The 27,043-nt window shown below is 42.8% G+C and overlaps 1 protein-coding gene across 1 annotated transcript; it reads right to left on the reverse strand.

The window, feature by feature from the left end:
- Positions 1-495: 495 nt before the first annotated feature.
- Positions 496-25,879, reverse strand: LOC105457333. Its single transcript, XM_011701940.1, has 8 exons — positions 24,732-25,879; positions 7,613-7,856; positions 7,229-7,428; positions 6,518-6,721; positions 4,289-4,516; positions 3,857-4,182; positions 3,481-3,615; positions 496-3,162 (listed from the first exon to the last, which is right to left on the reverse strand). Exons 1-8 carry the CDS (start codon positions 24,784-24,786, stop codon positions 1,198-1,200), a joined length of 3,357 nt encoding a protein of 1,118 aa, XP_011700242.1. The 5' UTR covers positions 24,787-25,879; the 3' UTR covers positions 496-1,197.
- Positions 25,880-27,043: the final 1,164 nt, after the last annotated feature.

A 27,043-nucleotide genomic window follows, 5' to 3' on the forward strand; every position in this document is an offset into this window, starting at 1 on the left:
ATAAAAATTATATATATATATATATATAATTATGTATATATATATATATATATATAATAGCGAGCGCTGTGAACATCCGATTCTCTCGTGGTCACTGATCACTAACTCATAGATTGGGCATAAATAAGCGTGGAAAAAGAAAGAATTAATGGCGGCGATGACGGCGATGATAATAATAGTTATAATGATTAATAGTAAAAGGCGAAGCTATATATATATATGTGTGTTGTGTACATATATATATATATTATATATATATATATATATAGCTATGTAAAAAAATTCCTATATATATACAACGGTAATAAAGTTAAGGGCTCCCAATTTTTATGAAAAAAAAAAGGAAAGTTATTAAAGATTTTTTTCTAAAGTCATTAAAGTCTTAACAATCCTAATGAAGGAAAAATTTGCGATCTTTCCTACAGTTTTAACAGGATCATTTATAAAATTGTTAAAAAAAAGCATTAGTTTGATGTCAGTAAGATAATACAACTATTATAAGGCACGATATATTTCACTTTGACAAAAATTATGTTTTTATTCTATATCTAACATCTTATCACCGCCATACAAGAAATAGCGCGTTTAATTTTGAGGCAAGAGACAGGGAGAGTCTGAACACTGATTTTTTAAATCATTAATCGCATTATTTCTCATCACAGACTATTAGTTGTACCCTTCGCGAAATTTTTATTTTAAAATTTACTTCGAGAAATATTTATTACAAATCAAACTATCATTCCAACTTAGAAATGACGTGGTCGACAAAGAACCGCTCACATAATGTATGTAGCTTCAATTTTTTATAATTTATATCTGACAAAACGATTTTATTCAACGGGAAAACATCGCACGGCTTCTATAATCCTTTAAAAACACGAATTATGACATTCTTACTTGATTAAGCTAATCCAAATTACTGCTGATTTTCCGTTTTCTACATGACGTCGGCAATCCCACGGATTTCTGAGTTTTTGACATCGTCGTTTTTACAATAAATAAGGAGATGACCTTATAAAAATGAATTCTGAATTTTGCCGAAGAGATAAAAAGTTAGATTCCCGATCATGATAGATAATGTTGAACAGTGCTCTTTAGAAGATAGAATCTTGCATTTCGCGAATGTTTTAATGTAAAAAAAAGAAACTGAGTCTTGAAATCTGAGACATATTTTTCAAATCGTTCTTCGGCGTAATGTTAACGATCTCTCTCTGACATCGGATAAGCCCTGCCCATGTCCTCCTCCGGGATCAGCGGTATGTATCTCGTTCTAGGATCGTTCTTCCGCTCGTAAGCGTACGGGAACATCATCGTGGGGTTTATTGTTCTGGCACTTTTTACTGTCGTCTTGAATCGCGGGATCTTCTGGATATGCGAGACAGCCGTCGTGGTGTCGGGAACGTCGTTTGCGTCGGTCGACGAGGACGGGCCGCCGATCGTCGCCGCCTCCGGGTCGACCAGAGGTATGAATTTCCTCTCGTACGCGTTCGCGGCGACGGTCGTGGCTTCCTCTCTCGCCTCGTCGAGGACGACACCGCCCTCGGCGGATTTCCGCGAATTGTCGACGGCGTCGATCTTCGTCGCCGTTTCCTCGCTCGACGTCGCGACTCGCGCGGTCGTCGAGGCAGCGAGATCGCTCTTGACCGTGATCGGCACCCAGTCGTCATCGTCAGACTCGAGTACAGTTTTCGCGTTCGCCGCTCGCGAGGTCCAGTCGCGGCTGTTGTCGACCGACCAGTCCAGCGATCGCGAAACGTTCGAGTCTCTACGCGACGGCGAGTTCTTCAAGGTGGTCGCCCGCGGTTCACCCATTGGACGCCAATCGCTACTCTCGCTCGCCGTCGTTCTCGCCTCGAGACCGGTGGAATTGGCGTTCGCGATTTTCTCCGGATACACAGCCTCGACTATCATCGGCGACACCTCCTCGGCTCTCGCTACGGCTTGCCCGGCCTTGCCGCTCTCCGTTTGCGCGCTCGTGGTGGACTCCTCGTGACGACGTCCGTCGTTCGACTTGTCGGACTTGCGCGGACCGATCTCCACTCGAACGATCTGATCTCCGTTTCGTTGTCGGACGCTGGACGTCCTGCCGGTCGTCTCGGCGGAGTTGTCGGCGCTTCGCCCTCGCACTATGTCGCTCAAGAGGGGAAAGTACTTGGGCTCCTCGTTGGGCTGCCGTATGCCGGTCACGAAGCTCGGCGTGTACTGCGAGATCAGGGGCAGCAGGGTCTGCCGAGCGTATCGCTCCGCCTGCGCCAGGATGCCGGCCAGCCGCTCGGGTAGAAACTGCACGGTGAATGCTCTCGTGGAGGTCGACGACGTCTCCTGTATCTCGTCGTGCTGCCTCTCGTGATGCTGCTGCTGCTGCTGCTGCTCGTTCATCACCACCTCGTTCCGCGAGTTGTGCCTGGTGGCACGCGGACGCAGGATCGGCTCCGTGATCTCGGGCAGCTTGAGCGACCGGCCGGCGTCCTTCTTGCTCGGGCGCAGCACCGGTTCCCGGATCTCCGGCAGGTGATCCCGCTCCGTAGTGGTGGCGACGGTGGTCGCGGTGGTCTCGGCGACGCGCTCCGGCGCCGTCGAGGCGCGGTAGATCAGGTTCGCCGCGGCGCCGGAGAAGCTCCGCCCCTGCTCCGACTCGGCGTTCTCCAGCGAGTTCGAGTCGCCGTCGCCGGATATGTCGAGGACGATCCACGGATTCGCGACGTTGCGCCGCTTCTCCGCCTCATCGTAGGTCGTCGCCGTCTCGACGACCTCGGCGACGCGCCGATTCTGCTCCTTCGTGAACGGCCCGAAACCCCGGGACTTCTGCGAAGACGTCCTGTCCGTCGGCAGGATCTCCACGGAGTATCCCGGATCCTTCGTCTCGTAATTTTGCTCCTTCGTGAAGGGCCCTATGCCGCCCTGCCTGTCCTCCATCGCCACGCGCTCGAGCGTCGGCACCGAGGGAGACGGAGGAGACACGGTGGAGTTGTCGAGCGTGTCCAGAGGTATGTTGCATTCGCCCGGGTAAAGGGGCAGGAAGACCGACCGACCGGATTCCAGAATCAAGCCCTTGTTGCAAACCGACAGAATCTTGCCGAAACTGTCCATTATGGCCACCTTGTCGATGGTCCAGGTCACCAAGCCGGACGATATCCAGCCGCTGTACGCCGTGTATTTGATCTGTTAACATAACGTTGTTGAAATAATCATATATTCGATGTACAGTAGCAACGCGCAATGTCAATTTTCTATTTTTAGTATTTGCAATTCTGTATACGTAGGTATTCCGTAGGTTTACTCTGATTTCAGAAAAGAAAAGTCTCTGACGCTTCAAATGTAAATTAACAATTATAATATTATTTATAGTATTTCCTTCAAAAAGTTTTAGTCAAGAAATTTATTTCTCAGAATGAAAATGCAATTAATATACCACATTTAATTCTCAGAAAATATTACATATGAAAATATTATTATATATAATTAACAAACCGCACTTACTTCAATTGCTTCGAGTTGAGTAACCGCAGGATGCGGCACAACAATTTTCTGAAGAATGGCTCCCACCAAAAGCTCCTCATCCTTACGAGTCATCGCAAACGTGTCGTTGTAAGAACCTTTTCCCACAAGTGTAATCTGAAAAAAAAAAAGAAATCCGTAAGATACCGCCACGAAAAAGACTTTAGAACTTTCCAAATTTAATCTAATAATAAGACAAAGAAATGCTATTTGAGGAAATAAATAGATTCGTGAGAATTGTTTGCGACAAAAAAAAGTCAAATTATATGAATAAATAATATGAGCAAATTTGCAAGAGAGAAATCGTATCTGCGTCGCTCTTCGTCGTTGCCGAAAAAGACTCGTCCCGAGCGCTCACCTGAAGCTTGCCGTAGCTCCTGGCGGATCTCTCGCTCCGGCTGTTGTACACCTTGATCTGATACTGATGAGCGCAGAAAGGCTCCTCGTCCCTCGTCACCAGATAAAGCTGGCCCCTAGCAGGCGATTCGTTGCTGTAATAGCCCATGTCGCCGCAGGGCCGATCCGCGCCGTTGTTGCCGCAGGGGAAACAGTCACCCTTCAGCAGGCCCTCGTAACCGTGGTCGCAGGGAAACGCCGGGAAACGACATTTCGGGCTCACGGAGTCGGTGAAGAACTTGTACGCCCGCCGATGGTTGCACAACGATCTGCCCTCGACCGCGCTCGCTGTAACGATCGCATTGTTACGTAAGAAATAGAGATTCTCGTCACCTTGTACTTTAATCTTTTTCTTTTATATATCGGATACGCTCGAGATGAGCACTGAGCTTACACCAGATGATGTCGCTAACGGCGCCGACGAAGATGTTCGAGCACCCGCTTTGCATTTTTCCGCCATTCGGATAGTAGTCCACGTCGCCCATGGGCTGCCAGGAGCCGAGCCCGCCCAGGATGAGCTGCTCGCCGTTGCTGTGAATAACGTCGACGAAATTCGCGTCCGTCGCGTCCAGACGTACCCTCGGGTCCTGCGACTCGAAGAGCGGCCCCGCGGGATCCAGTCCTATATTCGCGTACGAAAAACGGAATTTTGTATTTCGTAATCCTTATCTATGCGGATTTCTCATATAATGCTTACGACAATGACTGTAGAAGTGTAGAAAACAGAGAAGTATCATTGACATGAGCTGGAAAGTTGCGAGGGAAGTAACGGTCTCCGCGCAAGCGTTCTCGCCAAGTTTGTTATCAGATTTTAGAGGAAATTTCGTTTCAGTTTCCCACAGAGTCAGCCAGCATTACGGATGCTGAATTACTGGTAATGCAGTAAATGACGACGTTGTAAAAATATCAACCGGTTGCTGCTGCAGGTGCGTGGATTATTATCAGATTACAGGCTTTTACTTAGCGCGCCGCGCGTAACCGATTATTCATTTATTATACACGCCTCCGCGATGGTGAACGTATACGGATCGAATCGGGAAATCGAAATTGCGAAAATTATTTTTTTGTAATACTCTACGGGAAACAGGCAGCCTTGAAAAAGCGTGAAACGATGATAAAAGGGCACAACTTACCGACTTTGAGAAATACTCGTTTCTCTTTAATTTGCGAAATCCGCGCAAAAATATTAAGAGAGAGAGAGAGAGAGAGAGATCACGATTAATAGGCACGCGACGGACAAAAAAAACCGTAATTCGCCTTGAAGCCGATAAAATGCTCGTGACGACGAATTAGGGACGAATTACGAAAAGTATTGTTTCTCAATTCTACGCGAAGCGGCGTCGAAAAAGCGTGAAACGTGCCGGTGGCGGAAGGACCATCGTTTGCTCTAATAATCCGAGGGATTCGAGAAATGCCGCGTCCCCCATTTTGCTCGAAACCCCGGGGAAAGAGATGCCCGATTACGCGTATCCAACTAGTAAAGAGAGAGAGAAAAAAAAAAACTCACGATCGACAATTCACCGTGCTGGTATTTAATCAAAAGGCATCGGCGCGTGTCGAGGTAAGAGGCATAGAATGCAGCGGGCATTTAAATGGCATCAAAATGGTTGCCGAGAGCGGGACCTTGTTACAGTTACTCTCTAATGATAATAATCGATTATACGGCCGAGCTCGCGCGCGATCGGTCGACGATTACGAGCGTCGATGCGTTTTGCGCACGAGAAATTCACACGAAGATTATACCGTCGACGCTTCGAGTCAATGCAGGACGAATACAATGAACCTGAGTTGCAATGTCGTCAGAGTCAGTGACTGTCGCAAATGCGCCACGCAAGATAGTTGATAAATTCGTCACGATAAACGCGCTATTAGAAAACATATTGTTTGAATATAATTTTTTTTCTCTTTGTTAGATAAAAATAGTCGATAAAAGTACGTTTAAAACACAGATTTAAATTCTTTTTCTTAACTTTTGTCAAAAATATTTTGTCAAATTTATGAAGAAATTGTCAAAATTTCTTCATGACAAGTTACTTTGCAATAAAAAAATTTCACCGTAGATCTTATCACATTAAATTTATCATCACAATCATTAATTTGCATCCCGATATTTAAAGGCACACTTAGAAAGAGATTTAGCTCGGCATTCAAAATCGGTTCTTGTTTCAAAATTGTCTCAAACAACAAGTTACTTTGCAACAAAAAAATTTCTCCGTAGATCTTATCACACTAAATCTATCATCACAATCATTAATTTGCATCCCCATATTTAAAGACACTTAGAAAGAGATTTAGCTCGGTTTATTCATAATCGGTTCTTATTTCAAAATTATCTTAAGTAATGTCTTAAAAATACGGCTCTGTGGATTGGCTTATGAGATCTTAAGACTGTATTTAAGACTCAAATATTATAAAAATCAACTATGAATATCGACAATCTTATTTTTGTGAAGACGAGGAAAATTACATATCTAAAGAATTGATTCGCACACATTACAGCTTCATCGAGAGCATAATTATTTATATAGCTGTCGATTTACGTAAAATGTACGTACTGCTCATTTTACACGAGTTTACACGATAAGATCGCGAGGATCAAGCATGGACTGTTTGACCGCCTTACCGGTAATTCTGGACACATTTCCGAGCTCAGCACCGGCGAATCCGGCCACGTGGGCTCCCAGACTGAATCCTATCATATGCACCTTTTCCAGCGGCACGTTTAAGCTGCGGATTAGCTTTGCCAATTGTCGGCCAACTAATCGTGTATTGGCCGCCGCCCTTACGTAATTGGGTACCGCGCTACCGGGTCCCCAATCCACGCAAACTAGAATGGAATGTAGTTATGTAGGTAATATTCGATGAGGAAAACGATTATATCTAAGATTATGTCACGATTATTTAATTATTATTTAATTATATTCTATTCATAAATAGAAAAAAACAAATGTATATTAGCGGGTTAAATTGTAGCTGTAGTATCTCATTGCGCAAACAGCATAATTACGCATGTATAAATTATACAAGCTTTACAATTGGTTTATTATCGTCGAAGAAAATAAAATAAATTTATTTATTATTTTTAATAAATTTATAAAAGAAATTTATTTATAGAAAATAATTTAATTATAAATTAATTATTAATAAATAATACAATATTAATAAAATGGAGATACATCTTCCACTCTTTTTACGTAATTTTATGGAATAAATACAGAAACATCGATTAGATTTTCAGCAAATTCTTGTACGAATTAAAAGATGTATGCCAGATTTAAGATCGGCACGACACGGGGCCATTTAAATGGTTACGTATATTTCGTTACATAAGTACCTATATTGCAATCGTGAATGCTCATTAACGCCGATCGCATATCGTAAACCCACAAGTGGTTGCAGTCGCTTCCAAATCCGTGAACGATCACTTTCGTCGGGAGATTGGGATCTATGGCACGGTGAGCATTGTCGTTTATGTCGTCGGCGGGCACCTCCATGGGGATCGATCTTGCCTTTCTGCTTCCGTACACGAGGAATCTGTCGAAGGAGACCGATTATATGCAATTATCGACGATAAACATATTTTATATATCGCAGTCATCGTCTCACGCAAACATATCACCGTAATATCAGATATTTTCCGTAACAGAGTTTACACACACACGAGCACATCGCGTTTCTTGCGGATGCTATCAGATATAATCTTCTCTTGTTTTTTCACCTAGTTCCGACATCCTTCGGCGGTGACGGCAGCATCTCCAGATAACTGAATGGTCCGGTATCCTCGAAGCACCCGATGTCCTCATAGCAAACCTTGGACACCTCTCTTTTTCCTCTGTGATTGAGCTTTTTGTGAAGCGTCCATTGCCTCATTGATTCGACGACCGCGCGAAAGATTTCCATGTCGTACTTTTCGTCTGAACTTTCGTCGAAGGACGAGAACACCTGTCCCGCAACGGGTTCTGCTGAAATATGCGTTATTACATAATGAAACGACTGCAGGTATAAATATACTTCACTTCGCTTCGTTTTACAATAATAAATTTGGTTAAGAGATAGAATTAATTTAGAGGTGTGCGCAGTGCGAATAGTTCAAATTCGAATCGAATCGAATCGAATCACAGTAGATTCGATTCGAATTCGTTTTCGAATCTGTAAGATTCAAAATCAAATAGTTTGAGAATTTCAAATCAACAATATTTCGATTTCGAATCGATCACCTATTTTATTTGCTTTATTCATATCTCCCGCGCGATCAATTTTTCTTATCTAATAAATAAGTTTTTTTGATTTTATGTAATGTATTCATGTAAATTAATATAGAAAATATTTGAACTATTCGTGTATATACATACACGTATATACATACACATATTATTAATTACATATTTTCTAATTCTAAATGTCACATAAGATCGTGATCCTTTGCAAATCGAAAACAGGTTCAATTTGTTTAAATCATTGCGTAAAATAATGTAATTCATAAATTTTGATATTTATTACGTTTAAATTAACATGCAATGTAAATCTGGGAAAATTTGATTCAGATTCGATTCGTATTCGAATTAAAGAGATTCGATTCGATTCAATTCGACCGTGCAAATGCTTGATTTGCACACCTCTAAATTAATTAACGTGTGAAAATTTAAATAATTAATTAAAGAATCACTCGCTATTAGAAGCCAATGAGTGAAACTGAACATCGTCAGCCGTGTTTTGAGAAGATATGTTCCGAGTCCTTAATTCTTAAAATGGGGTTTATCTAATGCTTAAACAGCGTTTCGGTACGTTCATGCGAATACTCGTAACGGCTTTCCCGGTCCACAGCACGCGGCCCGCTATCGTTATTAGCATAACGCCTGAATAACAATTTCCTGGAACGCTATGGCAATATTTTACACTTGATAAAATCATAGGTATTCCCGCTTTTAGGCTCCAATGCTCATTATTATCAGTTCTACCGTAATTCAATTATAATCTGTAGCGGCAGGTGCGCTGCCATCGGATAAGATGTTCGATCAGATGATCAGATAAAGACATCGGCAAATGTAATAATCTACAGCTGGTGCACTGTCATCAAATAAGATGATGTTAATCAGATGATCAGATAAAGACATTGACAAACGTAACTTACTAATCTTGCAATCTTTTGTAGTATGCTAGATCTCATGCCATTTTTTCTTAATAAACGCCTCGAGTGAGAAGTCGAGTTTTAACAAGATAAGCTTCAGGCGTAGACGCTCATTTATTTCTCTTCTTCAGAGGAGGAAATTGCAGAGTAGTTGATAAAAGCAATCGGATAAATCGCAAAGATATTTTTAGCGTAATAAAGTAAATAATACGTCTCTTACTTAGACAATGATTGCTAGAGGCAGACGTAATAACATCTTATTTAAATCATTGTAAAGCTATTCATTGTAATCTCGAACGTCATGCAGTGGTGCTAAAAATCCGTAACAGGTTCTTTTTGTCAGCTCTCGAGCCATTATTTGTTTTTCAACAAACGCTTCGAGTAGTAATGATTGAGTTTTAATGAAACAAGCTTCATGCGAAGAAGCTAATGTACTTCTCTTCAGAAGAGAAGATTGCAAAATAATTGATAAAAGCAATCGCGGGTGAATCGCCAAGACATTTTTAACGTAGTAAAGTGAGTATTGCGTCCAAGTGTTAAATTGTAAACCTACTATTCAGTGATCGCAAACGTAATAACGTCTTGTTTAAATCATTGTAAACCTACTTCGAACGTTACAGCGGCGTTAGGTGCTCGCAGCAAATACGAACGAACTTTATATACATATTCATAATATATAATATAACGTATAATTTACATTAAAAAAAAAAGATCGATAAAAGATTGCAACTGGTAGAACACGCAACTGCGATCGTGCGTGTCAGTAAACGTGCCATTAAAGTCGCTGTGAACGTATTTAATTTAAATCGCGGTGATTTCCATGTTTTTCCCCTTTTACACGCACAACTCGATGCCACTGAAAATGTTAACAGAAGACGGGTGATTGCCCAACGGCGAACACACGTCTGTAATTAAAACCTCGTAGGCTGAAGCCGTGCCGGAGTCTTGGTGAAAATGCATTAAGTGCGTTTGATGTTCAACGATATATGCATAATTCGCCAAGGATTTGTATTTGCCGTTCGCTATTACGAAACGACAAAGTCAATTTCGATTAAACGTGACGCGATGAAGGCATTACGTTTGATGAAAAATTAAGAAGAGTTAAATCGCGTTTCTATTAAATCCAGAGTAAAATCTCACTCTCTCAATGTCCTAGAGAAAGTAAAATGTACTGAATCAGCAACGCGTGTAGCGATTAATTTAAACTTCTCCTCTACGTTTCATCAAATTGTGCCATTTGTGTGACACCGCTAAAGTTTGTTGCAAAACAATACCGCGACGAAATTCATTGAAAGATCTCACAATCAGGCATTTAATGCTAGAATGTATAATTATTTATTGTGCTTTTAAAGATATACGGATCATGGATTTGCATATCGGCTAGCGTTGGAAGAGGCGCTTCGTGTTTATTTATGAGCGAATTCTATTGTGTTCTTCGAGATGATTCAGATATCACATGCACTTTCTGCGCGAAGAGAATGTAAAAAAGAATACCTCGCTGAACTTTACAATTCCCGTCCTTCTTTTTGAAGAATACTATAATCATCGAGGATGACTCGTAGAATTCCCAACGACATTACGCACGCGGATACGCAATCTCGGGATAATTTTACATTTAGCGACGGTCAGCGAATGAAAATTATCATTCGCGCCGTCCTATAAAATCGTTCCCTATGTATCTCGTCGGATTTCCCGAGACGCGCCGCGAAACTGCAACGTTCATCGCATTTGATTGAAATGTCTTTTTAATGGCCGTCGCGAGCAATTTACGGTTTTTCCTCAATATATTCCGCTGCAATATATAAAACAGGCAGGAAGTGGACTGTCTCCGTGTACAATAGATGGCCGCGCGCGAATCGACTGGAAAATGGTGACACTTTAACCCTCTTAGCGCACTTATTGGCGTGTATTTGCTCGAGCGACGTATTTGCAATGACTACGCGTGAATTTTATGTCGCGTCACACAAGGCGTCCCACTTCTGCCGCATTATTTTTTTAATGGCGGACCCCGGTGGCCAACTTGCGGACTCGATTTTTCTCCAGACAGCCGAGATGTCGTACGTGGCACGCGTATATGTATACGTATGGTTTTCCATTACCGGCGAGGTAACGGGGTTTCAGTGGCAGACTCAATCGTATTCTCTAGTTAATTGTTCGTGTGAAGAGGAGGCATTAAAACTTCCACAAAATTCTAATTCGACGCTCGGTTACGGAGGTATTTATACATGTATAGGAATGAGGATTGCCTCCCGGAGACGAAGACCGCAGACAACTCGGTCATTCATTACCGACGTTCTTTACCGTCTCGGACAGGGTTAACGGCTGTCTTTCTCTCTCTCTCTCTTCGCGGGGCCAAGCAATCGGCGATTGGGTCGGCGAGCATGGCCTGACCTTACGACCCAGTTCTGGACCGATGCTACTTTGCGATGGAAGAAGGCAAAAGAAGCCGGCGCGGCCCAATGTGTCGTCTGCCGGCTGTCAGTTTCTCATATCGTATAGTATAGTGAATGGGAATCAGGCGTCCGGGCGGCACGGGCCGCCTAATGAAGCTGTGGGAATGCGCGTTGACAGATTAATTTGCATACGTTCTCATGACTCGTGAAAATAAAGCGACACTGATCCGCGCCGGCTGATATACCCGTTTCGCGAGGAACGAGACGGAGAGGCACACGAGAGAATCCTGCATCGCGCCACGTACGGCGGCGGACCGGAGTCTATACCGGATCGCGACGGGTGAAACCGACAAAAGGAAAATCAGAAAGGCCTGCCTCTCCGGAGATCTCGGTCGGAGGAGTATACCAAGCCGTCGTGTAATGGTCACTTAGGTGAGCGTGCCGCTCGACTTTTTGCTCGCTAAAGCTGCTCCACAAAATGAACGGTGGAGGCGAGCGAGGGAGAGCGGAGTGAAAAAGGGAAATCACACCGATATACCGAAGGCGCGGAGAGGAGAACTTAGATACGTCTGCAACAGCGTTATAACAATCTAGAGATTTATTATCTAGAGACGCGAGATTTATTACCGTATTTCTGATGAAATATTATATTTCTTCGCGAAGAAATAACTTGAGGAATGTCCCGGAAAATCAAGACACTTATTTTTTTCTTTTTTTTTCTAACAAAACGTATGATTTTAATATTAGACTGCAATTCGCGAGAGCCTTGCCGCTTCTAGCCTTTCTAGCAACACGATCACATTTTATTTAGTTCACTTTCGTAATCAACGAGCAATGACCCAAAATATGCGATCGCAATTATTTTACTTGACGAAAGAAACGAAAAATGGATTTGATTACAAGTGAAACGAAAACTGGATTTTCGATTGTAAGCGTAAAGAAAATCCATCGGGGAAGGACAGAACCCTTCAAAGGCCACGTTACACTTCTGAAGCTCGCGCAACGAAGTTCAATGGATAGACGATTTAGGATTAAAGGATATAATTACGTTTATCCGATAAATACACGCGTCGGTATTGCGAACGATATTTCACGGTAATTACCGGCACGAGCTATGTGGAACCGTTCGATACGTATCTTCATTATCCTCTCTTTCGTCATTTATAAATAATAAATTATTATTCCGCTTATTGAACCGAATACTAAGACCCAGACAGAAGTGTGGCGCGTGTACAAATCATTAGCACCGATGTTGATCGTTCATTAGCACAATGTATTCTCTCCCGGCCCGTGCAGCATTAATTAAAACCTCCATTCACCTCGTCGAGCTTGATCCGAACGAAACACATATGAATTGCCTATTTCTGTCGTTGAACAATGGCATTGTTGCACTGCCACGGTCGAGGTTTCGACACTCGCGCGCGCGCGCGCGCTTGTATGAGATCTTTTATCAGAGGAGAGGAGATACAAGCTTCATAGAAAGGTATATCGTGTGCGCAACGCGCCCCAGATTCGCCCGCCTTTCCTTTTAATGGGACTGACCCGAGACTAAACTAATTATAAGAAGGAGATTCCATTCGCGAGGATGTTACAAGAATCTTCTTTTTTTTCTTCTTCTTTTTTTCTTTCGAGTTATACAGTTATACCTTACGTTACGAAAGTGTAGCTGAAATCCTTATCTCAGTGGGGAGGAGGGGGATGGAGGGGGGCAGTCTCGCTATAACGGAAGCGTAATTCGTGGTAGGCAACATCTGGAGAACGGCCGTTTCGTCGTGTAACAGATCGACAACTCGACTCGTCGTCGGCGCGCGACGCGTCGCTCAAACATTCCTAATTGGGAGAAGCGGATTAGGTGAACGACGCGGTGCGCGGCGGTGAAACGATTACGATTCGCGCGCTGCAGACGAGCAGGAGGAGCTCCAGGGTTAACGGTACGTCACGGCGGGGCCCGGCACCGCGGCTCGTCTGCAACGGGACCCCGAGCTGATACGTTTCGTGCCTTCGTGCAGACGTGACTTTTAACGCGGGCGAGACGATACTGGGAAAACTCAACTTCTGAGGACGTCGCGCCCGCACGGTCTAAAAGAGCGATCGCCGCCCGGCGTGGCCGGCGGGTCCTCGTCGTAATTCCCCCTCGCGTGAAAGATCAGAAGCGGCATGTACGTATACATACACGAGCGCGCGTGTCATTAAGAGCACCGGGCACGCGATCCATTGATCGTTTCGTCACATACCGTTTCGTCCTTGGAAAGCGAAACGCGTCACCGCGATTTTGCCTCTCGAAATGCCGGTCGCATTTTCAGACCGTTGAATTCGCGATGACACAATCCTAATGACCGACGATGAATCCCCGAGAAGGACGTAGTCAGAGCCGCGTGTATAGGTTGACTCCGATTTTCCGTTAACGCTATATACGCGCCGAGTATACCAAGCGCCTGCAGTCGAATGAAATTTTTCGATTGAACGACTCGCCGCCGGCGATCTGTGTCACAAATGCACGTTCTCATCGTACTTTTTTCTTCCCCTCCTGTTATTTAGCCCCGTTTTTAGCCCTCGATCTGCCTCCGATCGTTAATTACGCGAAAGACCGCGCGGATGCCCGCGTGTCGACACTTCCGTCGGGAAAAAGATCGGAATTACCTGAAGAGAATACCTCATTAGGAGATAACGCGGGCGACGGAAGTGGGATACCCTACATACGTATAGGTATATAATAACTGTGTCGCAAAATTGAGAAAATTCGAGGTGGGAAATTGTCGTCGGCCGAATAATGGGAATTACGCGAATTCGCGGATCAGCTGGGAAGGCATTCGGAGCGGCTCACGAATATAATTATTATACTCGCGCGGGAACGATTACCGCGGCGGCGCGGCGCGGCGCGGCGGGGCGGGTCTGCGTTTTCTGATCCAGGCCACGATCACGATCCCGCGCGTCGCGTGATCTCGTTCCCAGAAATCAGTAGTATAATTTCCGCGCGCGGGCCCGTCATCGAAGGCGCCGATTACCCTCCCCGCGAGCTCCGACTTCCGCGCGCGTCGCGCGGAACACAATGATACAGCTGCGGCCTCTAATAGGCTCCGTCTCCTCGTCGGCGCGCGCCGTGTATAGTTTATCCCACGGTCCGCGGACGTAAGCCGAACCCGCGAGAGCGGGAGGAGGTCGAGGCGAGGGAGAAGGGTCGAGACTGGGTATAGCGATCTTAAAATCGGCTAGTGACACAGTTTCCAGTGGCTCGAGGTGAGTGAACTCGCGCAGGTGATCGAGCCGACACCTTCGCGATATACCTGCGTGCACCTGATGGCGATATTATATCCAGTCGCACGGTATCCCGTCGCGGCCGTCGCGAGCTCTCTCTCTCTCTCTCTCTCTTTCTCCCTCGCGAGGACGCTTGTCAAAATAGATTATTTCGATTATCCCCGGAGCCGCCTTTCGCCATTGCGTTTGCAGATTTATTGAGCAATTTCAACAAACACGCTCTACAAAACGGCGGTGCTTTTTCCTCTCTCGCCGACGCCGCGGAGACCTTGTTGCCTCGGTTGATTTGCGTTCGATTTCTCCTTAGCCGGATAACATATTCCGAGTGTTAATCACTATATATAGCGAGCCTAACGCGACTGAGAGATTCGAGAGGTTTCGGGAGCTATAGACGACTCGCTTCGAGCGAAGTCGTAATTCTAAAGTAAATAAAACAAAATTAAAAAAAAAAAGAAAAAAGTTTCAAGTGAAAAAAGTTTTCCAAGTGAGCGAAATCCGGGAAAGTAGTAAATGCAACAGGGGAGAACGCTTCCATACCATATTACGGATTTGTGCGTCATACGCGGTTGCATTGGAGTACCGTTATCAGGGTTTTGATGCGCTTTACGGGCACAATGCCGGCCGCGCATATGTGCATGCAAATGTCCCGCGATTACGTGTTTACCCATTAGTAGACCGTTTTTTAATGCTCGCACGCTAGCAGATAGCGGACCACGTATGTACATCACCTGTCGCCGAGCAAGGTTTGACTCTTACAGACATATACGTATATCTTGACGACTTTGAATTTTAAATTTTATTTACCGCACTCGTCCCCGTACAAGTCGAAAGAGGCTAAATCAATAAAAAAAATTGATCTTGACATATTTGCATTTTTACAGCAACAAAAAATGTAAACTCCGATTACGCCGACAAGAGATTGAAGCAAATCCAGCTGAAGCTAATCTTCAAATAACATACATTAAAATTTCATTTTTAACCACATAAAGTTTCAAGTACAGTTTCTTGTACAAATTATTTAATGCGAACAAAAGGTAATTTTTAGATTTATATGCATTTATTACATAAAAAGGATTTGCAGGTGTTTATTACAATATTTCCTAGTATTTAATGTTTAACACAAAATTATATTGTAATAAACACTATAAAATAAATCCTTTTTTATACATTAAATGTATACAAATCTAAAAATTACCTCTTGTTCATTACATTAATTTGCGCAAGACTGTACGTGTGCGCTTGAGATCTAGTAAGTTATAGTTTTCTCACAACGGCAGCGGCTATATGTAAATTTTAATTCCTCGCTTTAATTACATTATTAAAATTCTTGTTGGGAAATAAAATTATTCTCCAAATCATATCATTAAGTAAGAAATTTAAAGTCCGGGTAAGAGAGAATGACGTTACATTCGAGCGTCTCGTTAAGTCCGTCCCGCAGACGGACGGAGTTTGATATTTAAAAGAGGAATCCCGCGGGCAGGCGTGGGCGCGCCGATGATAACCATCAACGAAAGCCCGGCGATTCCTCGCGCAGCTGCGCGCCGCTCGCGTTTCACCGCGCGAAGGATGTTGCTCACGCTGAGGACATAATAAATCCTCTTTTCAAGGTTCCCTCCGTTGTACGGCCGATGGCCACTGCGTAATCGTTCAGCGATCGCTGCAGCTGTGCGTGCAAAGTGCGTGCGCGCGGAGGCACGGAGAAAATTGCAAGAAACTGGGGCGTTGCGGAAGTGGATGTTTAGCAGTTAAATAATAGCGCCGGAGTCTCGTTTGCGCTCGTGAAACTTTGCGCACGATCGCTTCCTCTGCGCGCTCCGATAAACGCGCGGTCCGAGCTACCGGAGCATAATTCTCCTCAAGTGACTCCGACAATAGCGGGATTCTCGAAATAGTTTCCTTTTTTTTTTCTTCTTCTTCTCCTTCTCCTTTTTTTTTACACGTCATATAATAACTATGCTTACCAAGCTGAGAAGTTTCACACGAAACGAAACGGCCGTCCTGAAACTTAAAGAATAGATTCTCCCGCGTGTTGCGCGAATAGGAATTACGCGGCGTTTGCCGCTTCCTCTATTATATTTTTACGTGATAAGACCATACGATAATTTTCCTGGTTTTGCATAGCTATTAACAAAGCGACGATATGAAAACGTAACGTATAGCGGTGGGTATGTAGAACAAAAAAATAGGTATATATCCGTCTTATTTTAAGCGGACCGTCAAACCGAGAATAGCTGCGACTGACGCACAAGTTCGCGTTAAATTTAAATATTTTCTCCGTCCGTCAGCGTTTTTTTTTCCTCCCGCGAAAATGTACGCGCGAAAATTGCGATCGGACGCCTGTCTATAACCATCGAGCGCGGAGGACGAGGCGGTTCCTTCCGGCAGATAAATTAAACGCGACGTCTCTCAGAAGAAATCTGTCGAAACCGTTCAAGCCACAAATTGTCGAGTGTCTCGATAATTTTAACTGAAACGCTCGCGTTGCGTAATTTGTTATTTAGTGATTTTACCTTCTTTTAACTTTCGACGCTGCATGACGCTCGGGATAAAGTTTTGCCACCTCACCCGCCACTTAATAACAATTCCGTCTTTTTAACTTTCGACGCGGCGTGACTCGTAATATATCTTTATATATCCTTTGCCTCGCTTGCCGCGACTTCGCTCGAGGAGATCCTATTTAATTGCCCATCGTAAAACGTGTGTCCAATGCTCGGCGAGAAGCGCAGGCTGAATTAATGAGTATGATTTGCCGAGTGATCGGAGTGGAGCGAGTTAACCGACTGCGGATGTTCATGCAAATGCATGTACGTTTCGTCCAGGAGGAAACAGATAAATAGGACTAACGAGAAAGGCAAAACGCGCGCGCGCGCGCGCGCGTATTTTAATGCACGCCGTTGAAAAACTGCATTTTCAATGTCCGACGATTATGAGTCATAATTATTCAGGAAGCTCCTTCGCGAGTGGCCGGTAGCCGCCGATGGAGAGGATTCATGACGAGAAAAGAAAAAGGAAACGAACGCCGTTTTGCCAGAGAAAGTATCCGACATCGGCTCTAGAATTTCTCGACTTCTTCCTACGCGCGTACGAACGCACACACGCACACGCGCGTGAGCAATTACCGCGGGGTTATTTAGAAAACTTATCGCAAATGTACATAGCCTCTCTCTCTTCCTCTTCGGTAACTTCATTAATTTGAAATTGTCAATTTAAATATTCGAACAGGTAGAAAATCCGCGCGACGCAGGATGATAATTTATAGCGACGCTGTTATATAGACTCCGATATATAGAGACGATAAAACGTGCAAATACATCTGCACGTTGAAAGTGGTAAAAAAAGTTTTACTGTCCGATTGAGCTAATGTTCGGCGAGTAACGAAATTAAGTATCGATAAATCGAGCGTTTTACATCGGTAGCGAAGAATTAAAATTAATGTATGTATGTCCGGTGAGACGATCGCTATAGCTGTACATACTCGAGTAGAAAGTACATGGACGACAATTCTCATCCGTTTCGTCCACGCCGAGTAGCTTCGGTTAATTTTATGGTATTCCGCAAGAGAGAGAGAGAGAGAGAGAGAGAGAGAGAGAGAGAGAGAGAGAGAGAGAGAGAGAGAGAGAGAGAGAGGTTTCTTCCCCGTTCAGGGGACACCGCCGAGGATGACACTGAGCAATCTTACGAGCTTACAACACGAGCTCGAAAACCGGAATATTTCGTCAAGACGTCACGTTTCCGGGTCAATCCCCCTCTCCTCCTCCTCCTCCTCGTCGGATAATCTTGCTCGATGATAAATCGTAAGTCCAATGTCATCTTGAGATGGGAACAAAGAAATTGCGGGATACCGTTTCGCGACCGGCTACCGTCCGTCGTACCGTCCGTTCTTCGAGCCATTCTGTCACGGCGCAACATGACATCGCGCCGCGCGACTGGAAATAATTGCCCGCTCTTTTTTCCCTTCCTCCCCCCCCCCTTACCCGCGTCGCCGGCCGTCCAAGTTTTCAGTGTCGTCGCGGTCCGAGAGGCAACGGACCGAAAACGTCACCTCGGCTTCCTCGTAACCCGGAATCCGGTCTCTCTCTCCTCCGGGCGTAATTACGAAACAACGATATGACCGGCATATAATGGGACCACGTACGGCGCGGTAGGAAGTTGGCCGATTTCGCGCGACGGTAAAATTGCTATTACGCAGGTGATTCGATAATCAGACGTTTCCAGGTTCTCAGGTTTGTTTAGACGCGTAACCGCCGCGCTTTCCTCCGCGCGTGGACCGCGATTTGCGATCGTCGTCGCCGGCCTGTCACGTGCGATATGAAAATCAACACTCTAACTCCGCGTTCCGCCGACTCTCCGTGTTACGCCGTTCTCTCCGCCCCGCGAGTTTTCTTCCCGCTTAAGCGTACACGCACATATCTAGAAAGACGCTCTCCATGTGAATTCTTGAAACTTGGGCAATATTTTGTTAAATATTAGAGCGATTAATGTATGGAAGTAACCGACGCGGAGCGATTAATATATGGATATAGAGATAGAGAAAGGTCTTGTTCTTTCTGTTGATTTCGTTGCGAAGTTTCGACATTAGGTTTTTTTTTATTACATCGTTTTTACTCAATTGAATTTATGATTACTATTCCAACTTCAGTTTTATGCTCGCATTGCAATACTGGCGGTATTGCAGTAATCAAGGCGGGCACGCAGTTTATAAAATTGAAAATGTACTCGAAATTTATACATAAAAATATTATTAAGCGCCAAGTCTCGTACTTAGTGCTTCTCTAATTACCTGTGTTATCCACTGCAACGAGTTTAACTCACTATTGTTTGTACAGTTTCTTATTGTCTCACCATCTATCTACTCGTGAAGTGATAAAATTAAATTTTCCCCATGAGTATCTGTGCTCTTACATAACGACTTGCGCAAGCTGCCGTTGCACAAAATTTTTCTAGCGCATGCACGTCGTGCCACTTTGAAGTGCATTACATACGTCGCGCCAACAAGTTTGCGCAATAGTCTTTGTTGTGTGTGGGCCACTTCGCTCCTTTCACTCTCAAACCGCGGGGGCCATCGAAGGGTTAATGGCCATCGATGACGACTCTCGAAGATAATACTTGCTGTTTTTTTTTAGACAACGACGCGATCGGCCAATTCGCCGTTGCGAAATCGATTCGAACGTGCGTACACGCGCCTCTCGTTCACCTGGCCGCTTCGCTCGGCTCTTCATCCACTTCGACCGTTCCGCAAGACCTCGTGGGTGGATTTAAAGTGGAACGATGACCCAAATTTGACGGAGATTGGCTGAAAATCGTCAAGAGCGAGCAAAAAGAAGACACGTGCGACCGTTAATCTCGATGTTGCGCGTAACACGAATGCGTTTAATAACTCCGTCGTTTTGCCAAAAAAAAAGTCCTACAAAAAAGTTGTGTTGCCATTTGAGAGAGCGGGAGGCGTTTAAGTTCGCAAAATCCGCGATAGTAAAGGCTGTGACAGCCAGTCCTTTGTTCCGTCCACCTCTCGAAAGCCGCTTCGATTTACTTATTCACTGTGAATACAATGACCCGTTATGGCCCAGTTACGAAGAGCCTATGCTTTTGGGAAGAACTTTCTCTTTCGATTCCGTCGGATAGTTTCTTTATTTTTGATCCGTCGCTTGTACGCGACGGTATGCGAGTCCGCCGTTAATGGGGGATTCGTACTTCTATTTGCCCCGAGGCTAATACCTGCACATAATTGATTATAATATCAGTGCCGAGCTAAAAAAAAAAAAAAAATAAATAAAGTCACGCTTATCGCGCCATTTAGTATCCCACATTAACGTATCGGGTATTAATATAGCGGTATTTATATACCAAATGATACTAATAATACCGGTCGACGTGACTGAACGCGTACAGAGGTATTTTTCGCTTGAAGATATTATCTTTAACCGGCGTACTGATTGGCGATCATCTATCGAGAAGTGACTCGACCTAATTGAAAATAAACGATGCTCTTCGACTCGATGAGATACGATCTCTCGTGCGTGCCGCTCGTCTCTATGTTCCTCTCTTCGTGTCTTACAGAGAGAAATTAATTGCTTGGAGAAAGGTGATTCCGAGCTATGCACTCCGTAAAAAAAAAAAAAGGTTAAATCCGCGATGACTCGCGAAATGGACTCGAGTGTTGATGATTCATAGAGGAATTCGATCTTCAAATATCGTTCGTGAATCAACAAAGTCCGGCTATGTTCAATGAGTCAATATGCAAAAGAATAAAAACAAATATTTATTTTTTCCGGAAACGTAAAATCCGGCGAAGCTCAGTGATTTAAGTAATGGCACTTGAATATTTTTGAATAAATCACACGGAGGAGAAATGAATCTCGGGGGAATAATTAACAGTGAAGAGAGAGTGTTGTTAATTAAAACTCATGTTTTGCAGTAATTTCGATCTTTTTAATATAATTGATATGTCACGTGTTGCGAGGACTATAACGAGGCCCCGGCTTTCTTCGCGTCGCCGCGAGCTCTCTCGGGGAGGCCGTTAAAGACACGTATATACACTTCCTGCTCTTTTCGCGCTATCTTTATTGCGCTTTTGCGCGTACGCAAATGGCCGCGCGATTATTATTTTTTTTATTAAAAAATTATTTCGCCGGGTTATATATAACCGATGAAAGTGTAATCGGCCGCGCAGTTTCACGGGCACGGCCGTGCGAGCGAAGTGCTTTCACGAAACATCTCGTGAAATACCTCGCGCTTGGATTTCTGTTGTTTCCTCAGTCAGAAACGGACAATTCATTTGAGAGTCGTAACTAAGAATTACGGTACTTGAATTTTCAGTTCACGCCGCCCGATGGAAAGATTAGATGCACTTTCACGATGAAAGAGCTGTAGAAATCCGAATTTTTTTTCACTCAGAGGAAATATCTGGAAATTTCTCAAACGCAATTCTTTGTTACGTCTCACCAAAATTGCATGTTATGTTTGTTAATTAATTATGGCATATTTCGTACGCAAAATTAATTAATTTTTTACGGCTTTTCAGAATAATTCTGGTATACATAATGATCATCGGATATCGATCATTCGGAACTATCGAATTCCGAATGGCATAGTAAGAGCATTTAAATTTAAATTACAATTCAATATACATAATTATGTATATCGAAGTTGTAGTGATCGCGACGTAAGAGCGTCTGCTTTCTCTACCAAAGATCCGGGTTCCACAGAAAGTCCATAGAACAAATAGATTTTTAGTTGATCATCATCTCTTGGAAGGCAACGACAAGCCACCGAAAGAGACATTCGCCAAGAAACCTCTCACGCAATTAGGAGAAGAGCGATTGTTCGACACAATCATTCTTCCCAATAAGCTGCAAGTCGCGATTCACATGCACGGAAAAAACAATTTTGCTGGATCCAGATCTGAAAATAATTTTTGTTCAATAATCAAAATAATTTTGTTGGAAAGTCACAATGATTGCTAGAATATCAAAACGTTTTATAGCAATGTTTATAATTTTTAACTTTTCAACAAATTATTTTGATGATTGAACAAAAATTATTTTCAGATCTGTATTTAACAAAATTTTTAAAATTTTTAAACCTTTCAACAAAATCGTTCTTTCAAATCGTGTGGCGAAAGACAGATCTCGCTGGAATAATCTGTAGTGGCTACAGCAACCCGACGCGAGAGTCAGATCCTCAGTCAAGAGGACCGATCATACATAATCATACAAAAAATAAAAGAAACATTTCAATTATGTAAGTCATACTATTTTTCAGTATAGTCTTTGGTTCTCAATACACTAGCGCTATCGTTCCGGTAGGTAGCTCTTGTTTTCTCGAGAAAAAAAGTCTCTTGGCTGTAGGCTAATCCACTCGGAAACTGATGGTTGTGAAAAATAATTGAAGATTTAAGTATTGAAAATGTTTTCTTTATTTATTGTATACGTGTATAATTATTAAATTATAAATAAATTTATTTATAAATAAATATTTAAATAAATATTTAAATTTGAACGCTCCTCGTAGTATTTATCATCACATACTGATAATCAGCTTGCGGTAAATCGGCCTCCGTGAGATATTTCAGGTCGATTTCCGAATAAATTGGAAGAACGCAATCCCGCCGCGGAGCGGAGAGGGAAATTTGGTCGCGCGTCCGTGCGGATGTCGCGTCATTGCGCGAGACTATATCCGAGATCGTTGCATTAATCTCTGACATCTCTCACGTGCATGCATATAATATTAGTGCGCGAAACGTCGCTTTCACTGCTGTCGGTGTAACCTTTCCGTATAACGTTTCTTGCGGCGACGCGTCCGTGAAACTTGCACCTATGTCATTATATGCATCTGAAATCTCTCTCTCTCTCTCTCTCTCTCTCTCTCTCTCTCTTCCGTCAATTTTTTCGTTAACCCTAAAGAGCACAGATAATTTTACACGGTAAATGCAACGCGAAGAAGAGTCTCTTTAAGAGAAGCACGTTTTAACATTCATTACGCTCACCTTTTTTGGGTGTCTTCGTCTTCTTGTATTCAATAAGTCTTTAATATCTCTCCAAGAGAAGCATGTTGCAACATGTTTTTGCGCTCACCTTTTTCGGACTTTCGTCTCTCTTTCTTGTATTCATCATTTCTTTAATGTCTCTTTAAGAGAAACATGTTATAGCATTTTTCCTGTGACTTTCGTCTTTCTTGTATTTAATATTTTCTTTCTTCCTCATCTTCGTATAAGATAGGAAAGCTCTTTTCTTTTTTCGCGTCCAGATAGCACAGAGAGTTCAAAAAAAATTCAATCGAATGTCAATTCTGAATTAATTTTCAGATGCAAAAAGAATTCTTTTTCTAGAAGTCCTAAAAAAAAAGATTTCTTTTTGCATCTGAAACTCAGAATTGATGATATACAACTGAATATACGAATCCTTTTTTAATTTTCTGTCTGGGTGAGCATCTCGATGCGTTCAAGGGCAACGTTTCTCTAGTTGCGACAGCAAAATTGTTCGTAAAATTACAAAGGAAATTAAGACAAGGGCGTAATATTGCGCGGTAATATTTCTAATTGTATGCGCACATCGTTGTTAACTGCGACTGCGGAAACGATACGGAAACGTACATTGAAAATTGGCCAGTTAAATATTACGAAATATATTCCCGTTGGCATAAATTCGAAACTGCCTATTGGGATGCAAATTCTTACGCAAATACATTTGAGTGCGTTTCGTTTCCTGGGCAAAGTGCCTAAGTGAAAACGGACGACGATGGTCGGACCTGAGGTCTAGAAAATACACGCTTAAAAAACACGTCGCCGCGCTGACCTCAACGTACCGATTAAATAATCATGCCCCACGCGTTAACTGATTTGTTGCAACAAGATAGATACAATATGCCACGAATGCATTATCGGAGAAACAATGGTGCGAAGTAGTCCGACTATTTAACTGTCTTTCTAACAAATTAAAACAATTATGTTATATAAGCTTAATTATCCTTCGTAATTAATGACAAGAAGATTAAGGAAGAGAGGAAAAAGAAAGAATAGTAAAATAAATAGCGCGTCTATTTAGCAAATTAATTAATTTTATCGCTACGGCAGACATCGGCCATCGCGTCAGACATTGATTCAATCGATTCATTAAATCTCGTTTATTGAATAGGACTTTTAATGAAGTCTGTTCGGTAACACTTTCGTGACACACATGTTTAAGAATTAACATCGGCATTTCTAATTTCCAAGAAGTAAATTCGGGTCGCGAACGTATATGTGCATATTTAAAAGACAGGTCATGTAGATGTAGGTGTCGTAAAAACATTTAAAAGACATTATGTAGATTGACCGTTAAAAAAAAATATCGGCAAAAATATTTTTAAATGCGATATTTCGTAAATCCATTTAATTAAAATTCATCTGTTATTTGTTTTTGTTTATCGTATCGTGACTTATTTTTTAATTTAATTCAACTGCGACTTTAACATCTTTTTAAATTTAATTAAATTGTAAATTTTAACGTTTTAATAGCATTAAAAGTAATTTCAATGTTATCATGTTATTTATCTATACTAGTTATTGTTAAAATATTGCTTACCGATAAAACTGGTCCATCGTAATATCCAAAGAGCCAGAAGGAGTTTGCCAATCATCTCACGTCTCTGGACAATCCCGGAAACCTCTTTTAAAAGTCCACCATCATTGTGGATGGTTAGAAACCCATCGTTTCACGGTGAATCGCATCGGAAAAACACGAAAACGTCAGGCTTGCATCTTGCTGTTTGTATACCTTGCGATAGAGCCGGCAAGACAAGTGTTTCTGTCTGTATATTAAAGAGAAAAATATGGCTCGACGAATCGTTTACTTCGATCCGGATTACTTCTCCCGCAAGGCCGATCGCGTGTATTCGCCCTTTCTAGTACCGTGACATTATAAAGGAATTCGCCATTGACATGCAGGAAATTCGTTCGAAGTGATAGCTCTTAGACCGATGGTTCTAGGTCGCGCGCGGTCACGTAAAAAAATTATCAATGCAGGAAAAATCAGTGTAAGAAAATCAAAACGTAAAACGCGCCGAGCGCGATTTCTTCATCATGGGTGGTTGGTTTATTTTGTGGCCGGAGCGGATTGAGATAGAGACAGGAAACTCTGGCGCTGCATCGCGCGGTTTATACTTGTCGACTCGATCAGCCGTCTGCTTTCTCCGCCGTGAAAGAAATCGGGCACCGAATTCGCCTCTCTTGCGCAAGTGCTCGCCGTTATTACTGACGTTCCGACATATCCGCGACGAAACGGCGAGAACGGGTGCGCGAGGAACCGCCAGCAGGATTTCACGTTCTCGTTCAGGCGTTGATTGATGCCGAAAACGAAGCGCAACGAAAGTCGCGACGATCCGACATTCGGATTCGCTTCGATCGCTTTCGCACGTGATTCCTTCTCTGATCGAGCTGTCCCTCTCGGTTCTTTATTTATTTATTTTTCTTCAACAAGTTCACCAACAGGATAACATCCGTCCCGAAATTTGATCTCTCGAAACGCGGCGTGCCGTTCGCGCGTACGTGGTTTTCTTTTTTTACACGTTACGAACGATACTCGCTCGCCGCGCGCGCGCCGAAACGAGGAGAGAGAGAGCGAAGCCGACGTGTGCTGTGTACGCGAGCGGGGCCTGCAGGAGCACGAGAGTTGCTGCTGCCTCGTGGCCTACTATAACAGAACTGACTCCCACCGTGGCGTTACGCCGTCTCTTTACCTGTCACGAGCGAGCGAACGGTGTTTAAGCGCGACGACGACCGGTCCGTCGGTTCCTCCACTTCTCCACCGCTTCACGAAGACGACACCGGGGAATCGTACTTGAGACTAGAAAGGACGCTCTTTGGAGTAATAGAAAAGAGCGCACTGAAATTCGAGCCTCCGATTAGGATGCTAAATACAACCAAAAGTATGTTTTTATTACAAGTCACCTTGATATTCAGAATATTATCAAACTCAAAAGTATAACGCATAGCAATTAAAAGCTGATATGTGACATACATTGATATGCTAAAATAGTACACTGTGTAACTTACTTGGAAATAGCTTGGAAAAGTAGTAATACAGCAAAAATTGGCACAAATAGATGTAAAACTTTAAGAAGCATTAAAAGGCTCAAGTTAAATATAATCCTAAGATTAAGATATACACTGTTAAATCTAATGTCAAATTTAATCATATTCAAGTCGCCACTAGTTATATTTTTAACTGAAACAACGGAGTTAAATAATTCAAAACAGTTTCCAATTTCACCCAAATTTGAATTAAATTCCATCGTTTTATTAAAAAATGTTTTAGTTAAAAATAACTATATATTAAGTAGGAGCAGTAGCGACTTAAATAGGATTAAATTTGACACTACAGATCTAACAGTGTACTTTAAAAAAAAAATAATTTCTTCATAATTAAGATATTAGAAAACATCTTACTTATAACTAGTGATTTATGACTAGTTGCAATGTAAGATTCGAATTGCAATGAATAGCCGGCATTTGATAACTCTGATAGGGATAATTAATTGACGGAAATCAGGTTGGGAAATAGATGCCGAGCTATGCTAAATAAATAAATGAATAAATAATCAGGAAACTGACTGCGTTGATTAGTAACTTATACATTTCTTCATCTTAATTTCTTTTCAATTCTAATTATTGGAAAGTTGATGATAAGTGTTTAGTTAATCAACATTATAAGACTACATGTATGCAAAATTACACGCCGCGTATCCTTATTTTACAAATAAGGATACGCGGCGGTAGTAACATTTTATCGATTAATCAAGACTGCAGAACTTGTAACGCCTATTTATGTAAACGTACATTTATGTACAACGCATAAAAAAATTTCGATGGACAAGATATGTGCAACGTTAGATGTGT

The sequence above is a fragment of the Wasmannia auropunctata genome, unplaced genomic scaffold (assembly GCF_000956235.1).
Source record: "Wasmannia auropunctata unplaced genomic scaffold, wasmannia.A_1.0 LD335274.1, whole genome shotgun sequence".
Lineage (NCBI taxonomy): Eukaryota > Metazoa > Arthropoda > Insecta > Hymenoptera > Formicidae > Wasmannia > Wasmannia auropunctata.